The sequence below is a fragment of the Phyllostomus hastatus genome, unplaced genomic scaffold, assembly GCF_019186645.2.
Source record: "Phyllostomus hastatus isolate PE091 unplaced genomic scaffold, TTU_PhHast_1.1 phas_contig_348, whole genome shotgun sequence".
Classification (NCBI taxonomy): domain Eukaryota; kingdom Metazoa; phylum Chordata; class Mammalia; order Chiroptera; family Phyllostomidae; genus Phyllostomus; species Phyllostomus hastatus.
In genome coordinates, this window is record NW_025333860.1 from 1463266 (window position 1) to 1481621 (window position 18356).

At 46.0% G+C, this 18356-nt stretch overlaps 2 protein-coding genes across 6 annotated transcripts; one reads left to right on the forward strand and one right to left on the reverse strand.

Moving 5' to 3' along the window:
- The first annotated feature begins 177 nt into the window (after positions 1 to 177).
- On the forward strand, positions 178 to 7224 carry GMPR2 (guanosine monophosphate reductase 2). Of its 4 annotated transcripts, none has more exons than XM_045841064.1 (10): positions 178 to 319; positions 669 to 782; positions 895 to 1014; positions 3218 to 3301; positions 3447 to 3620; positions 4725 to 4806; positions 4899 to 5005; positions 5194 to 5236; positions 6303 to 6462; positions 6665 to 7224. In XM_045841064.1, exons 2-10 carry the CDS (start codon positions 696 to 698, stop codon positions 6852 to 6854), a joined length of 1047 nt encoding a protein of 348 aa, XP_045697020.1. In that variant the 5' UTR covers positions 178 to 319; positions 669 to 695; the 3' UTR covers positions 6855 to 7224. The 4 variants fall into 4 exon arrangements, with proteins under 4 accessions (XP_045697020.1, XP_045697023.1, XP_045697021.1 ...); XM_045841067.1 differs by having other exon boundaries at positions 6766 to 7224; XM_045841065.1 differs by lacking the exon at positions 3218 to 3301.
- Positions 5015 to 11028, reverse strand: TINF2 (TERF1 interacting nuclear factor 2). 2 transcript variants are annotated; one of them, XM_045841062.1, is made up of 9 exons: positions 10144 to 11011; positions 9892 to 9996; positions 9670 to 9771; positions 9483 to 9590; positions 9302 to 9398; positions 8677 to 9139; positions 8521 to 8588; positions 8108 to 8199; positions 7125 to 7970 (listed from the first exon to the last, which is right to left on the reverse strand). In XM_045841062.1, exons 1-9 carry the CDS (start codon positions 10333 to 10335, stop codon positions 7782 to 7784), a joined length of 1416 nt encoding a protein of 471 aa, XP_045697018.1. In that variant the 5' UTR covers positions 10336 to 11011; the 3' UTR covers positions 7125 to 7781. The 2 variants fall into 2 exon arrangements, with proteins under 2 accessions (XP_045697019.1, XP_045697018.1); XM_045841063.1 differs by lacking the exons at positions 7125 to 7970; positions 8108 to 8199 and adding an exon at positions 5015 to 5245 and having other exon boundaries at positions 10144 to 11028.
- Between the last annotated feature and the right edge of the window lie 7328 nt (positions 11029 to 18356).

An 18356-nucleotide genomic window follows, 5' to 3' on the forward strand; every position in this document is an offset into this window, starting at 1 on the left:
TCCCCAGCGAACCGGTTCTAGAGGAAAGACGGAACGGAACGAACTACTGCCACCGCGCTAGGGGCAGCTCCGCGCGTTCCACCCTGGGAGTTGTAGTCTCCTGCCCCTCAGCTCTAACGGCAACCTTAGTGTGCGAACTCTGTTAATCAGAAGCTCTCACAAGGCCGCTGCCGAAGCTGGAATTCCTCGGTTAATCGTTTTCGCCTACAATTAGCGGGACCTGTTGGCTTGGACTGCAAGGCTCAGCGGGGCTGCACGAGGTTAGTTGCTAAGCAAGGAGAGCTTCGGTCAACTGCCACTTGGACCACAGTGACAGGAAGTGAGTACTCCTATTACGGAAACTGATTATGGGACTCCCCTCACGTTCCTTCTCTCACCCAAATCACCCTCTTAGCTCAAACTACTTTTTTGCAGGGGCTGGAAAAGAGTAGTGGGGTAAGGAATGTACCTCATTAGGGCTACTCACGACTCCATCCGAATCCTCCCCTCGGACCGAGAATAATCATAACCATGGGACAGGTCGGGAGGTGACAGTCTTCAGGGATCAACCACACCCAGACTTTCCACAATTTAGGCCAGGAGAGAGATTAGCCCTGCTGAAAGCCTTAAAAGGGCATTAAGGCTTTCTGTTGATTCAGCCCCCCCTCAAGTCTTTCCTTCCAACTCAGATTCGTTGCTACCTCGAGGCCCCCACAATGCCTCACATCGACAACGACGTCAAACTGGACTTTAAGGATGTCTTGTTGAGGCCCAAACGCAGTACCCTTAAGTCTCGAAGTGAGGTGAGCCAGCTTGCCCTGGTGGACCAGGACTGAGAAAGATTCTTGGTCCTTTTCCTCGTTCAGTACTTGCTTTTTGGACGAATGAAATGCTGTTTCCTGTTCATATCTGCAGGTGGATCTCACAAGATCCTTTTCATTTCGCAACTCAAAGCAAATGTACACTGGGATCCCCATCATTGCTGCCAATATGGATACTGTGGGTACCTTTGAGATGGCCAAGGTTCTCTGTAAGGTAGGACTTCTTTTACGCTGCTTCCCCAGTGGTGTCCAGTTATGTGAGCCGACTGCAGAGTTATTTGCATCCGCATCCCAGGTGAACTCAACAGCAATTACCAGTCTGGATGCTACAATTTACTATTTTCTCCAGTACTAAGGCCCCTTTATCTGGTTAGTTCAAAGAGCCATGTGAGTTAATGAGATTTGAAGCTAAGTTTTGCCCCCATTTTTCTGATATAGGAATAGAACTTTCCCTTTCTCCTCTCCAGCAGTTTATACACCTTGCCAACTTTTCCCAGCACCCAGGTCACCCCCCCCCCCCAAATAACATTCATCTTTCCAGTTAGGGCATTGTTAGGAAACGAAACATTTACTGTTTTAGTCCAGAAACTAAATACAGTTTGAGCATTCAGAAATTCCTAACCAGAAGACCCTAGAGAGAAAAAGCTTATTCATTTTTATTTTATGCCTTTTTGATTTTTTAAAGAAAATCTTCTTAAGTCCTAGGTATATGGGACTTTCTGGGATGTGCCCAGAATGGAATGTGTTTTTCTTACATACAGGTTATTGTTCACTTTCAAAATAGAAGATGCTACTCTTGTCAGTGATGTTACCTGCCTCTATATTTACAGCTGAGAAAGTAGATAGTTACTCTGGGCACTCTGAGAACATATGCACTCTTCTGGTTAATCCATAGTTGATGGATTCTGCTGCTGAGTATGGCTCTGTTAGTCTGAAGGACTTCATCTCCTTTTCTCTGTTTTTGATCGCTGTAAGTGTTTGTGGAATGTCTGCTGTAATTTCTCTGAGGTTGATGGTTGTTTTGATACTGTATTGTTTAGTATTATATTGCTGTTGCCATGAACTATTTAGGACTCCTGCTGTTGCCTGTCTAGGTGAGGAATGGTGAATCTGACTGCAGTGTTAACAGACATGCTGTCACACATGGAACTTGTGAGCACTCTCTTGATGTTTTATGTTGAGACTGGCTTTTCAGTACTGCTGATGTGTGCCAAAGAAATCAGATTTTAGAGATACAGCCAAGTCTCAAAGAAATAATAAAATGGTTGGATGCAAGCATGCATCTTTTTCTAAATCTTCAGCTTGGTATGTATTTGGACATACTTATCATGCCACACTATGCCAATGTATCTCTAAGGTCTGTTGACCTCCTAGAGTGATTTTTCTTTGTCAGCATGTTGATGGCAGAGTGTTGCCGAGAAAGCAGAATTTAATACCAGCTAGGTAGTATTGATCTCTGATTGCGTATAGTGTAATACTGTTACTGCTTGCTGATACATGACTTCTTTGGATTTCTTGCCAGTTGCAAGACTTGAGTTGTCTCAGTCAACTGCTGTCTCGTCTGTTTGCATGCCTGCACTTATATTTTTATATTTTTACTATTTTTAATTATAGTTGACATACATTATTATATTAGTTTCAGGTATGCATGCCTACACTTTTAAAATATAAACACCAGCATTCACAGTGGCCTTTGAATTCCTTTCTCAAAGTATTGGGATATTGTTTGTAATTTGTTGAACTAGGAAATACAAATCCAGTGAGTCATTATATCCTTGAACTTGGTTGACTGAAATAGACCGAATGAAAGTTTTCAAGTTGGTCTGTGTCTGTAGAAAATCTGTCCTTTATTGTCCTTTATTACAGTGGAGATGGAGAAAGGATAGGGTGACACCTTATTGTCTCCATTAACCCTAAGGCTTTAACCTTTTGTGAGCATTTAGACTCACGGAATTACTGCAGGTAAATCACTGAGAAGATCCCAAAAATAGGTTAGGTGTTTTACTGGGTTACCATAGAAGGCAGGGCTGAGACAGTGTAGGCAGACAGTGGCTCTGTCCAGGGTCTGCATGGTTCTTTCTTGTCTACTGCTTGTCCTACTGCACCAACAGCTTGTCCTAGTCACCTTTTAAGTCAGCAGCACTGTATGCGCTGGCAGGTGAGATCCAAACCGTACAACTTAGTACTTGGTGGGAGTATCCAACAGCACTAGCTTATGGTAAAAAGTACTACTGGGATTTGTAAGGAGACTAATGGCTGAATTAAAAACCCCAATCCCAACCCCAACCCCGAGTGCCTCAAGTTTCTTTTTCCAGACTTCAGTCCTTTTCTCCCTCAGAATAGTATAAAGGTCTATTTCTTGAAAAAGAGACCCTATTAAAGTTCTCCTTTTTGATGACTCTCTTTCATCTTCTCAGTTCTCCCTCTTCACTGCTGTCCATAAACACTACAGCCTTGAGCAGTGGAAAGAGTTTGCTAGCCAGAATCCTGACTGTCTTAAGGTAATACTGGTCCTCCCCAATCCTTTCCTTATTCCAGTTTTCCAGGAACCTTTGCTTGGCTTCCTGGGTTCAGCTCTTACCACCCCACCCCTGTTGGCTGCTCATCAGGTCATTTCAAACATGCCAATGCCTCTTTCTTCCACAGCATCTGGCTGCCAGCTCAGGCACAGGCTCTTCTGACTTTGAGCAGCTGGAGCAAATCCTGGAAGCTGTTCCCCAGGTGAAATATATATGCCTGGATGTGGCAAATGGCTACTCTGAACACTTTGTTGAATTTGTAAAGGATGTACGGAAGCGCTTCCCTGAACACACCATTATGGTATGTTTGTTACCCAGTAGTTGGTACCCCCATCTCCTTCCACTTTTTTGTGTCACTCCACTTTTTGTTATGTCAGTTCCTTTCTCTTCTGCATTATGATTTTCCTGGTTTGCTTAGTCATGTTACTGGGTGATTATCCATGGTTCTGTGCTTAACATGTTTGGTTACTGGTCATTGCAATCTCTGAGCCTTGATAGTCTTTGTGAATCCCATGTACCTGATATCACTCACAAAACCTTGTTGTGTTTATGCACTGTACACACCGGTGATACGTGTACACCTGCCTACTGAAATGGATGTGATACTATAATTCTATTAAAGGGATCACATGCAACAATGTTTTATTATTTTTTTTTACAAGCTTAGGAGTAATGACAAGGCCCCATTTTCTTCACTGCATTGAGGAACCCTTTTCCGTCCATCAGAAGCAAATACAGCTATGTGGATGGGTATTTAGCCTATATTACTATGTCTTCCCCTTTTCCCTCAGCCAAAGAGATTTTATGACCTAATGGCTTAAGGGCAGGATAAGTTTGGGTCTCTTGGGGAGATAAATTCACTGTAAATCAGATTTAATCTTGGTCCAGTTGGACCCCAGCTTTACTCTAGTGTGACAGTGACACTGGCCACTAACTCACCTCAGCTGGGGAAGCAGGGTCCTTTGAAGTAGCTAGTGTAAAAGCTTTCAGAGGGTCCAGTAGAGGGAACCCAGCTACCTGCTTCTTTGTAATAACGTTGGAAGGCCCTGGTCCAAGCATGCTATAAATGAGAATATACAACTTCCTCATTTTTTTGAAGCATTTTTCTTTACTATTTCCTTATTTCTTTTTCTTTTTAAAATATTTATTTATTTTTGGAGATAGGAGTAGGGAGGGAGAAAGCGAGGGAGAGAAACATTCAAGTGTGAGAGAAACACCCAATCAGCAGCCTCCTGCATGTTCCCAACCGGGGACCTGGCCCGCAACCCAGGCATGTGCCCTGACCAGGGATCAAACCGGGAACCCCTTCAGTCTGTGGGATGATACCCAACCCACTGAGCTACACCAGTCAGGGCTCTTCTTCGTTTCTTACCCTAAGAATGCTGTTCTGATTGCTCTGTTCCAGGCAGGGAATGTGGTAACAGGAGAGATGGTGGAAGAACTGATCCTCTCTGGGGCTGACATCATCAAAGTGGGAATTGGACCAGGTAAGCTGGCTCACTGGGGGACCACTGGCTACCTCTTCAGTTGCAAACATCTATGGAACACTTCACTCTCATCCTCGTCACATTTTTCTCAGGCTCTGTGTGTACCACCCGGAAGAAAACTGGAGTGGGGTATCCACAGCTCAGTGCGGTGATGGAGTGTGCAGACGCTGCTCATGGCCTCAAAGGCCACATAATCTCAGTAAGGCCTAAGTGCAGGCTAGGGCGTGAGGCTGCCAAACATCTGGGTTTTCTGCTGGGTGTGGAAGCTCTGATAGAGGTGGGTTAGGACTTCTGGGTTCCTGTCAGCTTTGAAGTGGGCTATTGAGACATCGCTGAGAGGGCTAGGGAAATCCAGGCAGTCTCTTCACGTTGCTTCTTTCTTTGCAGGATGGAGGCTGCAGCTGTCCTGGTGATGTGGCCAAGGCTTTTGGTAAGGGCACTGGGAGGGCACAGAAGGATCCATTAGAAGAGGAGGAGTTACCTTTGAGGGTCTAGGATCAGGCTGAGAAAGGCTGAGGAAGCCATTCAGATTCTTTCATAATATGAACTCGTGACCCAGAAGCTTGTGGTGTCCTTTGGGCAAGTCAGCTGAGACTCTCATATGGACTCTCCCAAGTGTGGGCCAGGGCCATCTGCACCATCTCCTGGACTGCTGGACAATGTAAATGCCTAAACCTCAGACTTAACAGAATCCAGGTCTGGAGAATGGGGCTGCACATCTGCATTTTTTACAGCTTCCCAGGTGATCCTTGTTCATAGTAAAGTTGGAGACTTTTGCTCTTAGAACACTTGAAATGAGCCTTACTCAGCTGAGCACAGTAAAAGAAATGACCAGAAGACAGCCAAAACCAGCCAAAAGGAGAGAGCAAAGCCAAGCAGGGAATCTCTGCAGGGATGTCCAACCTTTTGGCATCTCTGTGCCACACTGGAAGAAGTGTTATCTTGGGCCACATATTAAATACATTACAACATGTAATCACACACAAAAAATCTCATAATGTTTTAGGTAAATTTAGGATTTGGTGTTCAACCGCATTCACAGGCATCCTGGGCTGCATACAGGCCACAGGTTGGACACCCCTGCAAGTGGCTTTAAAAAATTATTTTTAAAAAGATTTTATTTATTTTTAGACAGAGGAGAAGGGAGAAAGGGAGAGAAACATCAATGTGTGGTTGCCTCTTGCAGGCCCCCCACTGGGGACCTGGCACACAACCCAGGCATGTGCTCTGACCAGAAATTGAACCAGCAACCCTTTGGCTTACAGGCCGGTGCTCAATTCACTGAGCCATACCAGCCAGGACACTTTTTAAAGTTTTGTGAAGTCAGGAAAAGAGGCTAGGGCAGAGCAGGCCTGTGTGAGTTACAGACCTGCTAGGAAAACAAAACCAGGGAGACGCTGGAATCAGGACTGAGAATTTGGTGTGAGTTGCTTCTGATCATGGGTGGGTATGTGGGCACCTGAGCCAGATTCATCTGTTTCCCCCCTCATTGATAGGGGCAGGGGCTGACTTCGTGATGCTGGGTGGCATGCTGGCTGGGCACAGTGAGTCAGGTGGTGAGCTCATCGAGAGGGATGGCAAGAAGTACAAGCTCTTCTATGGAATGAGTTCTGAAACAGCCATGAAGAAGTATGCTGGGGGCGTTGCTGAGTACAGGTATGTATAGAGGCCCAGGAGTTGAGGGTTCTTGGAAGGTGTGACAAAGTAGGGTGGTGGCAGAACTCAGGGCTGCTGGGAGATGGATGGTGTAGTTCTTGAGAGAAAAGTAGTGAACCAGGGTTAAATGCGAGAGATGGGAAGAGTCACTGAGCTTAAGGAATTCAGAAAGAAAACATCAGAAAATTTTTCCTCCTCTAAGGGCCTCAGAGGGAAAGACGGTGGAGATGCCCTTTAAAGGGGATGTGGAACATACCATCCGAGACATCCTTGGAGGCATCCGTTCCACATGTACCTATGTAGGAGCAGCTAAACTAAAGGAGCTGAGCCGGAGAACCACCTTCATCTGTGTCACCCAGCAAGTGAATCCAGTCTTCAGTGATGTGAGCTAGGCCTCAGCAGTTCTGCCCTCCCAAGGCACCAGCACCTCATCACAGGGCCTCCCAAGATGGCCCCTCATTCATCCCAGCTACTATGACTATCACTTGGTAATCTCATCTCTTCGAGTTCCTGCGGTAATGCTATACTTCTGTCTACACCCACAAAATGCCCAGCATGCTCACTGGGGAGGAAGCAAGGCAGGCAGGCTGAGAAAATGAAGATAATCATATGGGAATCTGGGGACCCAGCTCCTGAAGATTATTGAAAGAAAAAGATACTGATTCATATGCAAGTGTTTTATATATGACCATGGTCTTTAAGCTTTTAGAATCGTGTTTTGCTAATCAGGTTCATTAAATAGGATCTTTGAATATCTAAAAAGCTCAGAAGTGTTTATATAAATTTAAGTATCTCTATAAAGAGAGATCCCAGTGACTGTAAAGAGATTCTGGGGCTTTCTGCACAAGCCTGACATCTGGGTGCTGCTCCAGGGCAAGTAGAGGTGGAGGTGGCACTGACCCAGTGGAGTCGATGACAGAGTACTTTTCCCACGAAGCAACTCCATTCAAGTACCACTCGTGCCCCGCCCCGGTAACTTGGCAACAGGAGGATTTACAGGTGTATTCTGGTATCAAGACATAGGTATTTTCAGAATAGCAAAAGGAGATTTCTTGTCCAGATTCTTAGCCCTGGTAATCTTTCTGGCACTTCTGAACACTTTCCAAGGGAAGTAAAAAGGCAAAGGAATTCTTTTAGACCTGGAGAGTCCACTTCTGTTTCTAAGAAATGATCTACACTGACCTTACAGAAGCCTTAATTCCCCCTCCTTCATACCAACACAGTGTTTTAACAAATCCAAAGTTTAATCACCAAGCATTACAAAGTGATATGGACAATGTAGTTAGGCAACCCAAGCTTGGGTTTCCACTTTATTTCCACTAAACTGCCTGTAGAGGTGAGGGGGAAGAAGACAGGCAGGATGCAGATGGCATTCCAGTCCTATTAGAGGAGTCTATATGGTCATGGGAAGGGACAGACACAGCACTGGGGCTAGAAGTGGGGAGGTATTCATAGAAGGTGGGGATTAGGGTGTGAAACTTTGTCTTCTCATAGTTTTCCAGAGACTCCTGCAGAGAAGAGAGCAAGGAGATCCTATCATCATCTAGAACAGTGCCTGAGCCCTCCATACTCTGGAGCACAGGGATTTCTGCCTTGTTCTGCCCCATCCCCTTCCTTCCCCAGCTTTCTGTTCCTCCCTACTCACCATTCCTTCCCTTTGGCCATTTTCTTCCTCATCAGAGTCCAAAACCAAGTCCCCTATGGTAATGACAGGGCTGCACAGAGATGGAGGACACACTGCAGGAAGGAAACCAGAGTCAAAGTACTCTTCTAGGTGAACATAGCCCTTAAGAGTCCTCAAACCCTGACCGATGTAGCTCAGTTGGTTGGGTGTCCTCCCGCAGAGTGAAAGGTTGCTGGTTCAATTCCCAGTCAGGGCACATGCCTGGGTTGCAGATTTAGTCTCCAGAAGGGGACTGTGAGAGAGACCTGATCAATGTTTCTCACACCAATGTTTCCCTCCTCTCCCTCCCTCTCCTTCTCTCTAAAAATAAATTAAAAAAAAAAAAAAAGGCCCTCAAAAGGCTGTCTGATCCAGTCCTGATTCATTATACTTACCTGGCTTCCTGGCCCTAGGAGATGACTGTGACAGTGTCAGGGGCTCCAGGGGGCAATCCCAGCAATTCCTGGGGTGGCAGCAAGGAAAGAAGATACCGTAAAGGGAAAGCAAGTAAGGCATGGGCTGCTAGTAGAGAGAAGCAATTGTTTACTCACTCCTTTTTCTCCGTGGCAGACAAGTCAACTGGGTTCTCCTTCACAGCCCTTCCGCCCAGGGTCTGGGGTGGACTCCTAGACTTTCCAGTGGGGACTGCTCTCGTGTGGACGTCACCTGCTGGAACTGCCACGTGTGTCCCTTGTTCTCCTCTGTTGTCAGGTTTAGATATGACCTGAGTTGGTGAACCCAGATTCCTAAAGGGTAATAGCATGGCTGTGGGGCGCTCCTTATTGCCTACCCTAGTGTTTGTCCACTGGGAATGGATTCTTCGCTGGCCTAGAGGGGCCAGATTGAAGTAGTGGCCAACCAAAGGTTCTGGGTGCTTCCTTGAGGCTGGTCCCTGAGGAAGGTATGGGCCAGGCTTGGCTTTTGGCAGAGGATGGTGGAGTGCTGGTCTTGGTTGCTGAGGAGGACTTGGCTCCATGGGCTCTGTCATGTTCACTGAATTAGTAACAGAGCACTCTAAAAAGAAAACAATGTTCTTTATAAAGAGAACACGTCAACTTAATCTGGTTTCTTGTGTCTCTGGCCCATGTAACCCTTCTAGAGGGCTGGCTGCCTCAAAAGGTCTCAGGCTAAACACTCCACCCCAAAATTCCTAATTCTCTCAAATGGTCCTGGTACCTGGAAGTGGCCACCCCATGTCCACACCATACTGGCTCAAAGCAAAAGAAGAAGTGATAGAAACTCCAGGCTGCATCCAACTCAGCACATCCTGAAGCTGTGGGCAGGGAGAGAGGCATGAAAACTACAGTCTTTCATCCAACCAGCCCGCACGTTGCCCTGTGTTTTGCCCCAGGAAAACCTGCTGAGTTTGTGGTGCAGGCAGTGCTTTTTCCAGCTGACACAAGTATTCAAAAAATAGCTTTTCCACAGCAGTCAGAAAGGGTTCCCCATACTCTTGTTCAAGTTCCTGCAGAAAAGAAAAAAGCTGGTCAGAAGAGGACTAGAGAAAATAGCCACATCAGAGCTTCCAAACCAGCCAGTCTCACCTGCAACTTCCAAGCCAAATCCACAGGGGCTTCTGCCAGGTGCTTCACCTGCTGGCGAAAGGCCTCCTGTGCCTCCGAGATCTTTCTGAGATCCTGCTTTGTCTGTCGACGGTAAAGAAGGCAGAGAGTCAAGTTAGGAGCACCAGGTGACTAGAAGGCGGAGCAATTTTGTTGCACAAAGGGTTAACTAGGGGGGTGGGGATTATTCCACGGATCACTCACCGCTTTAGGATCCCGCACTACAGGTCCAGATTCTGGGAAGTGGTGATGCAGGGCATTCAGAACCTGGGCCCAAGGCCGGCCCTGGATGATCAGCTCCACCACCACCTGTGAATGGTACTGAGCTCAGGGTCCTCACTTCGGGACAAATTCCCCTTTGGCAATCGTTCTCACCCCCAAAGCGGTCTGCCCAGTTAGGTCCCTGCAGCCCGCCTCTTCCCCTAGTCCTTTTCCTAGGCCCAGTGGCTCTAATACCTTGGCCTTTAGGCCCATACACAGGCGTTCGTGGTGACGGTAGCGAACCAAACCAGGGGCGGCAGCACGCAGGGACTGAAGAAACTGCAATACTCGTGGGAAATGTTCCACGCAGCGTCTGCGCAGGACTATCCAGCTGGCAGCGGCTGCAAAGCGCAGAGCAGCCGGACCCGCTCCCGGGGGCGTAGCCATGGCGTGGGTGCTCCGCCCCAAGGCAGTACTCTGGGTCCACGCCTCCACCGCGAAGCTTTCTGACTCCTCCTAGGGGCGGGGTTTCCGGTGGCCCTTAGTGGCTCGGCTGTTTCGTCGGACGCTGTATCTTCACCGTCAGACTCAGCGTCCTTCCATAGACCACCAGGATTTTGGAGGTCTCCAACTTGGGCAGGAACCCGAGCGGAGAGTCTAGCCGGCTTCAGTGGCACCAGGTGGCTCGTTCTGCCTTAAACGGCACCGTTGTCTCCACCCGAGAGCTACCGCGCTTCCCGTGCTGTGACCAGTTTTCTCTGCCCGAAAAAGGGGTAGTAATGGGTAACCAATGGGCCGCCGGCGAGGGAAAACGTGATGTCGCGTCAGAGGGCCCCGCCCCTGCGGTTCCGGCGCCGTCCCCGCCCTCGCTCTCTGTCAGATTCGTTGGTCCGTTGCTAGGCTGCTTTGACAGCGGGCCTGGGCCTTCCCACGCTCCTGCGGGTTTTTGCAGAGCCTCTGTAGAAGTCGCGTCCCTCTCTAAGACTTTCTTGTCTGTAAAGCGGGATCATGCTGCTTGTCCTCTCCATCATCATCACCCACTGAAATACGATTCCTTAAATGCCAGTCCCTAAACCGTCGCTACGTAGCCTCCCCGGGTGGCAGGCAGCTTCTTGCAAGAATTCAACTGTTCCTTTTATAAAGCAGGAGAGGGCGCCACCTTTTACAAGTTTGAAAAGGTACATAAGGGGACTAGATGGTAATGGAAAAAAATACAGTAAAGATTAAATAATTTCAAAAGATACATCATATTGTTAACCTGGTTTTCCCTGGATGGTGACACTGTAGGTAATTTATGTGCTTCTCTGTATGTTTTTGGTATCATGTAATTTGAAAATAAAAAATGTAAAATAGTTTCCTTTTTCAAATTTCTGTTGTGCAATTACTCTAGACATCTTCTAACGTAATTGATTGTTTTGATCGTTTGTCTCCTTGTCAGCCTTCCTGATGTCTACTTATTTCCATCACCAAGTACAGAACCTGGCACACAGTGTATATTCTTTGTCTGTCGAATGAATCACCTGCCCTGACTACCTTACAGGGCTTTTGTGAAACTATCCTTTCATGGGCTATCTTCTCTCCTGGAGCTGTGGTTCCCATATTCCTCCCCATCTCCATGCAAGGTCTGAGGTGATCCATGTCCTCAGCTGCCTGTGGGACACCTAGTTGGATGTCCTAAAAGTATCCAAACTAGCTAGGTATTAAATTCTAGTTATTTCCCTTTTAATTTTCCCCTCCCCCACCCGTGAAGTCCTTCTTTATGTAGGTCTGAGTTTCTGACCTCTACTATTTTCCTTCTTTCTGAAAAAATTTAACATGTCTTGCAAGTCAGGTCTCTTGTTGACACATTTCCTTGATTTGCATTTGCCTGAGAAATTCTTTATTTCTCCTTCACCTTTAAACAGTAATTTTGCTGGTTACAGAAGAGTAGTCTGCTGGGCATTTTTCCTTCAACATGCTAAATATTTCACTTTCTTCTTATTTGCCTGCTTTCTGAAGTCTGATGTAGTTCTTATCCTTACTCCTCTGTAGGTAAGGTGTCTGTACTTCTAACCCCCTAGGCTTTAAGATTTTATCTCAGTTTTCTGTTTTCTGAAGTTTGCATATAATATTCCCAGGTGTAGATTTTTATTTTTTATTTTTTGGTTTTTATCCTGCTCGGTGTTTTCTGAGCTTCCTCCATCTGTGTTTGGTATCTATCATTAATTTTGGGAAATTCTTGGTATTATTGCTTGAAATATTTCTTCTGTTCCTTTCTCCTCCTGGTATTTTCATGTGTGTTCTACAACTTCTGCCCCACAGTTCTTTGATATTGATTTGTCTTTTTCTTTGCATTTCAGTTTTGGAAATTTCTATTGACGTATAAGCGGGTTTACTGATCCTTTCCTCAGCCGTGCTCCTCTCTTGATCAGCCTGTCAAAGGCGCTCTTCATTTCTGTTAGTGTCATTTCTAGCATTTCCTTCTGGTTCTTAGTTGATACTTCTCTGCTTATACTGCCCACCTGTTCTTACATGTTGTCCACTTTGTTCATTAAATCTCTTAACATACTGATCATAGTTTTAAATTCCTGGTCTGATAATTCCCAGTATCTCTGCCATATCTGAGTCTGGGTCTGATGCTTAGCCTGTCACTTCAAAGTGTATTTTTTTGTCTTTTAGTATGCCTTGTAGGTTTTGTTTTTTTTTTTTGGAAGTTGGATGTACTGGTAAAAGGAACCAAGGTAAATATGCCTTTAGTGTGAAGTGTTATATTCACCTGGCTGGGAGTTAGTCTGTGTTGTTTACTGCAGCTGCAGGTGTCAGAGGCTAAAATTTCCTGTGGCGGCATTATTGTCTCCCCTGTTGTTCTGGGGTTCTCTAGCGATGTCTTTAATAAGATCTGAGATGTGAAGCTCCTTCTGTTGTACCCCCCATTATTATCCAGGTGGACCACCATCATTGTGACTACCAGGAGGCACTGAAACACGGCCCGAGGATCACTAGGACTAAGAAATCAAGGTGGAGAGGTAAAGGAACAAAGGGGACTGTCGTGGCAGTGTGATTTTGACTATTTCATGTTGGCACAGTGGTCAGATTAAGGAATTTGTGGTTTTTAAAAAATTTGTGTGGCATTTATTATTTTTTTAAAAAGAGGAGATTTAACATGAAGATAGTATAGAACCAAGGATTCATTGTTTTTTAACCCTCACTCATAGATACGTTTGTTGATTTTAGAGAAAGAAAAAGGGAGAGAGAGAGAGACAGAGAGAGAGAGAAAGAAACATTGATGTGAGAGAGAAACATTGATCAGTTACCTCCTGTATGTGCCCGCTGGGGATCAAACTCACAACCTAGGCATGTACCCTGACTGGGGATTGAACCTGCAACTCTTTGGTGTATGGGAGGGTGCTCCAACTAACTCAGGCACTTGGCCAGGGCCTGGGGATTCAATATTTTCACTCTGGAAATATGTTTTTAGTTCCATTGACCCTATCTGGCATAAAGTTCTTTCTGGCATTGTACTGAGGAAGAAATAAAATTTATTTATTCTTTACATCATTACAACCTAAAGATATTTCCAAAGTACTGGGACAGGCTGGCTTCACACTAGCACAGAAGACCTTCACTAAAGTGGCAGTGATATTAACACTTGTTAGGGTAGCTCCCGTGGACCTGTGTCTTGTACAGGACCTGAGATCCTCAATGAAGACTCCACAGCAATGTGCTCTAGACCGTCAAGCTGGCTCTGGGGGGCTGCAGTGCCCTCTGAATGTGTAGCACTGCAGGGACAGGCTCCTCAGTGCTGAAACAGGTCAGTGGCTGATGGAATGGCATGTAATGTGCTCAGTCAAAATTGAGGTGCTGTGAGGGAGAGGAAATCTATTGCCAAATGCCACAAATATTCCTACATCAGAAAACAAGACATTTCTTCTGTACTGTATGTCCTTCTGTTTCTTACAGGAAGTTCAGCTCCATTATAATATTACAGGACCGCTGTCACATATATGACCCTTCACTGACCACACATCATTGCATGGCATATGACTGTTGTCTTGTTTACTCTTTCTAGACTCCCTCCCACCACAGGATCTTTGCACAGGCTGTTCCTTTTGCCTGGAGTGATCTCAATTCCCTCTCTTGAGTATCCTCCAGGATCATCTATTTAGGTAAAGCTTTCCTAACCACCAACACCAGGCTAGGTCACATGCCTTCACTGTAAACTGCAGAGCTGTCTATTCTCTTTTGTCTTATGCATTTATTCTTTTACTATTTCTCAGAGTAAATTCCATAGGGCAGGAACTAGGCTTGCCCTTTGTTCCAGCACTTGCCCAGTGCTCGACATACCCCATTAAATGTTGGTAAGTGGGTGAAGAAATGGGCCCATTAGCCATCTACCAGCCAGTCAGAGTCTCCAAAACAATTCTGGCCCAACTGTGTACAAAAATCCCTTTCTGGAGTGGACCTTAGAACAGCTGAAGCCAGCCATTATTTTAAACATTAACTTTATTTAAATAAAATGCGGTCACTATATAGTCTGATCCATAAATCTGAGAAACATAAGTCATATTTTATAAATTTGAAAAAATACGTTATTGTTTATGCTATGGCAGTTGTCCCAATTTTCCCCCTTTGCCCCCCACCACCCAGCACCCCTAAAATTTTGTTTATAAATTTGTGATTTAGTTTTGCCTTACTTGTTTTTTATCAGGAAGATAAAAATCTTCCTTTTGGTGTTTTTAACTCTCCCAGAATTTTCCAAGAAACCTGACCAACAGTGCAGGCCTTGTGGCTTCTGTGCTTGTTGGGGAAAGTACTGCTCTCGGGGTCGCCGTACTTTTTCCACCACTCGGTGTCCTCTTGGAAAACCATCTGCAGGGGTTGGTACCTGAGCTCTCAGAATTCCACCCCCAGATCCAGACTTTTTTCCCTGAGTAAAGAGGCTGCAGGAGCTTCCAGCATTAGCCACAGGCTTTGCCAAATCAAACCCACCGACATAGTGCGGCGTTGGTGGTATTGTGGTGAGCATAGCTACCTTCCAAACCCACTGACATGAGGTTCAGGGACTCTCATGTCCAGCCCAGTTTTCCAAGCCTAGGATGGTCCCCTGCCCTGCTGTTGAGCTTCAGCTGAAGCTACCATAGTCCACACTAATCTTTCCAATTTTAAATCTTGAGGCAGAAAGAAACAAAGAGAATATATTGGTTCTTTATACTCAGGAAATGCTGGGCAAAGAACCCACCTTCTCCTTAGGGATTAACTTTGTATACCAGGTATCCCAGAAGAACCAAAACAGGTTACCAGGACTCAAAGCAAGTGACTGACTCATCACTGCCCAGAGACACCAACTACGAGGGCAACTCTAGTGGATTTCTTGAAACCAAGACTAAGAACACCTTCTTTTTTAAAACAACAACAACAAACACACACACACACACACACACACACACACACACACACTTTGTATATATGAAGGAAATCATCATATAAATAAATATAAATGGTATAAAATAGGTTTTACTAGTAAGTTTTCTGAGATATAATTCCAGTAGGAGCTCTGCTTGGATGGTCATTACTGGGCCCCCTGGGTTGCCCATGGATCTCCCTCTTTCACAGACTTGCTCTTGTCATCCAGCATGCATTATTCCTACAAACGCTCCGAAACACAATCCTCCATTGCTCCTCCCAGCTTCCAGACTCCCCATCACCCTCTGATTTAGTCCATCTTTCATGCTATAGATATTTATTGAGCACCTACTATGTGTCATGGACTGTGAATCAGCCATGAGTAAGAGAGAGAAGGTCCCTGCCCTGGCTGGTGTGGTTCAGTGGACTGAGTGCTGGCCTGTGAACCAAAAGGTCGCTGGTTTGATTCCCGGTCAGGGCACATGCCTGGGATGTTGGTCGGGTCCCCAGGTGGGGGTGTGCTAGAGGCAACTGATCTGCGTATCTCTTGCATATTGATGTTTCCCTTCCTCTCTCCTTCCCTTCCCCTCTCTCTAAAAATAAATAAATCTTAAAAAAAAAAAAAGAATGGAAAGAGAGAGAAGGTCCCTGCCCTCACAGGGCTTATATTCTAGCATGAAAGGATCTAGAGGCCTGAGACCAGAAGAGGTTAAGCTGGGACAACAGAGATTCTAATGCCCACATCTAGAGAAATAAAGGAGGTGATACCCCATAAAGCACCTGATTTGACCTTAACTCATAGTAGGAACTCAACATGTATTTGTTTCTTCTAACTGTTTGGAGGATTGCATTGCCTCCATGTTGTTTGTTTGTTTGTTTTTTGAGGATTCAAGCACATTGGGCCTCTAATAAATACAGGGGATCAGGGCAAAGTGAACAACTGTGAAGCAAGTTACAAAGTTGTTAGAAATCTTCAAGTCTCACATTTTCTCCCAGGTGTTCAATGAAAAGAGACACTGTTGTGTTACTGCTCAATCTTTCCGGGAATCAATTTAATAAAACATATCAACCATCTTAAACATGCCACATCTTGCAAATCATCGCCTTTAAATTTGTAAGTAGCAGACATTTTTTGTGAAGCTCTGTGGTAGACCCTGTGCTAGGTCCTGGGACAGTGTGTGAACAAGCCAGGTACGGTCTTAGCACCTGTGGAAGTCCCATTTTAGAGAAAAGAGAATTTAATAAATAAACAAACACACTAATGTTCAATGATAAGTGCTAGGTAGGACACAAAATAAAACAGTGATTGCTAAAGAGACTAGGAGGTGGGAAAAGGCTTCAGATAGATGGTCAGGGAGGAGCTCCCTGAGGAAATGACGTTTGAGCTGAGCCCTGATAACAGGTGGGTCCCCCCCACCCCCCCACAACCCCCTGCCATACCACTTGGGGGAAGAGTGTTCATCCAGAAGGAAGAGCAGGGGCTAAGTTTTAGGTAGAAGGTGGCGAAGCTGAGAAGCAGAAGCCTGCGCTGAGGTGGAAGAGCCCTGCACATGGTGGAGATGAAGGTAGAGAGGTCTGCAGGGCTGGTGGGTCAGAGCAGGACTTTGCACTGTTCCAAGGGCCAAGGGGAAACACTGGAAGGTTTTATGTAGGAGAGCCCAAGGGTTCAATTTAGAGTTTAGCAAGCTCACTGGCCATGCAGAAACCAGACTGTTCAGGAGCAGCAGACACTCACCAGGAGGATATGGCAGTTCTCTAGGGAGAGGGCACAGTGACGGTGTAAATGGAGAAAATGACAGATACATTTTAGAGGTAGAGCTGAGAAGACTTGCTGATGAATCTAATATTGGAGGAGAAAAAAGAGGAATCGGGCGACTTTGTATGTTTATGGCTTGAACAACCAGGCCAATGGAGTTTGTATTCTGGTTAAGGGAGGGGAGGCACAATAAACAAATGCATTGTTCAAATGCTTAGTATGTTAGATGGGGAGAAGTGCAATGGAGAAAAGTAATGCAGGGGAAAGTGGTAGTGAGGAGTGGAATGGATTGCAATTTAAAACAGGAGGGCCAGAAAAGGCCTTACTAAGATATTTGAGAAAGACCTCACAGGAGGAAGGATGCCAGCCATGTAGATGTGGGGGGTGAGGGGGTGGAGAGCAAGTCTGAAGGCCCTCAGGTGGAGGCTTCAAGAAACAAGAAAAGTGATGCTGAGTGACAAGGGGTTAGGGGGATGAAATTGGAGGGCTCTGAGGGCCACGGGGAGGACCACAGCTGTTATTCTGAGAGGTGAGGAGCCACTGGGGGTGGGGGCGGATCAGTGACACGATCTGACATTTAAAAACGTCTCTCTGGCAGCTAAGTTGAGAATAGACAGGGTAGGGGGAGGGCTACTGAAAGGGCTAGTGCTTCAACCCGAGTGAGGGAAGACTAGGATGGGGCAGTTCCAGTAGAGAAGGTTTGGTGACAAACAAATAATACAAAAAATTCAACATACAGAGCATCAGGTGGTGATGTGTGCTATGAAAGAAAAAGCATAAGGGGGAGAGGGAATGTGAAGGATGTTACAAATTTATATATTTTTACTTTTTTCAAAGTGTAAGAGAAAGTTATTTAGAAAGTTACAGAGGTAGGAAAAGTGAGTCAGCTGGGCTGCACAGGAAACAAGTCACAGAAGCAAAAGAAGGGCCCCTGGAGCTGAGGAGAGAGGAAGGCAAAGGCTATACACACCTGAGAGGAAGAAGAGGGAAAGGGGAAAGGCTGGGCATGCTCCAGAGAGGGAAAGCAAGCCCAGGATGCTGCAATTTTAAAATGGGATGGCGGAGGTGAGCGTGCAAACTGCAGAGATGTCTAGGGAAGCACTTCTCAGCGTCCTGCAGAGGTCCCAGAGCAGGAGCGTGCCTGGCCCTGGAGGAAAGAAAGAGCCAGGGACCTGGAATAGACTGAGCCCGGGGCAGGAAGGGGAGCTGAGGGCCGAGTCACTGAGCGCTGTGAGAACTTTGGCTTTGGCTTTAGGGGAGCCAGTAGAAGGTTTTGAGCAGAGGACTGACGAAATCAAATTCCCCTGCTCACTCTGGCTGCTGTGTGGAG

Coding starts and splice junctions, on each gene's coding strand:
- TINF2 (XM_045841062.1), bottom strand. CDS start 10,335: ATGGCTACGCCCCCGGGAGCGGGTCCGGCTGCTCTGCGCTTTGCAGCC. Junction 9,772..9,891: donor TAGTGCGGGATCCTAAAGCG/GTGAGTGATCCG, acceptor TACCGTCGACAG/ACAAAGCAGGATCTCAGAAA. Junction 9,140..9,301: donor CATGGGGTGGCCACTTCCAG/GTACCAGGACCA, acceptor TTTTCTTTTTAG/AGTGCTCTGTTACTAATTCA.
- GMPR2 (XM_045841064.1), top strand. CDS start 696: ATGCCTCACATCGACAACGACGTCAAACTGGACTTTAAGGATGTCTTG. Junction 4,807..4,898: donor CAAAGTGGGAATTGGACCAG/GTAAGCTGGCTC, acceptor CATTTTTCTCAG/GCTCTGTGTGTACCACCCGG. Junction 6,463..6,664: donor GGGGGCGTTGCTGAGTACAG/GTATGTATAGAG, acceptor TCCTCCTCTAAG/GGCCTCAGAGGGAAAGACGG.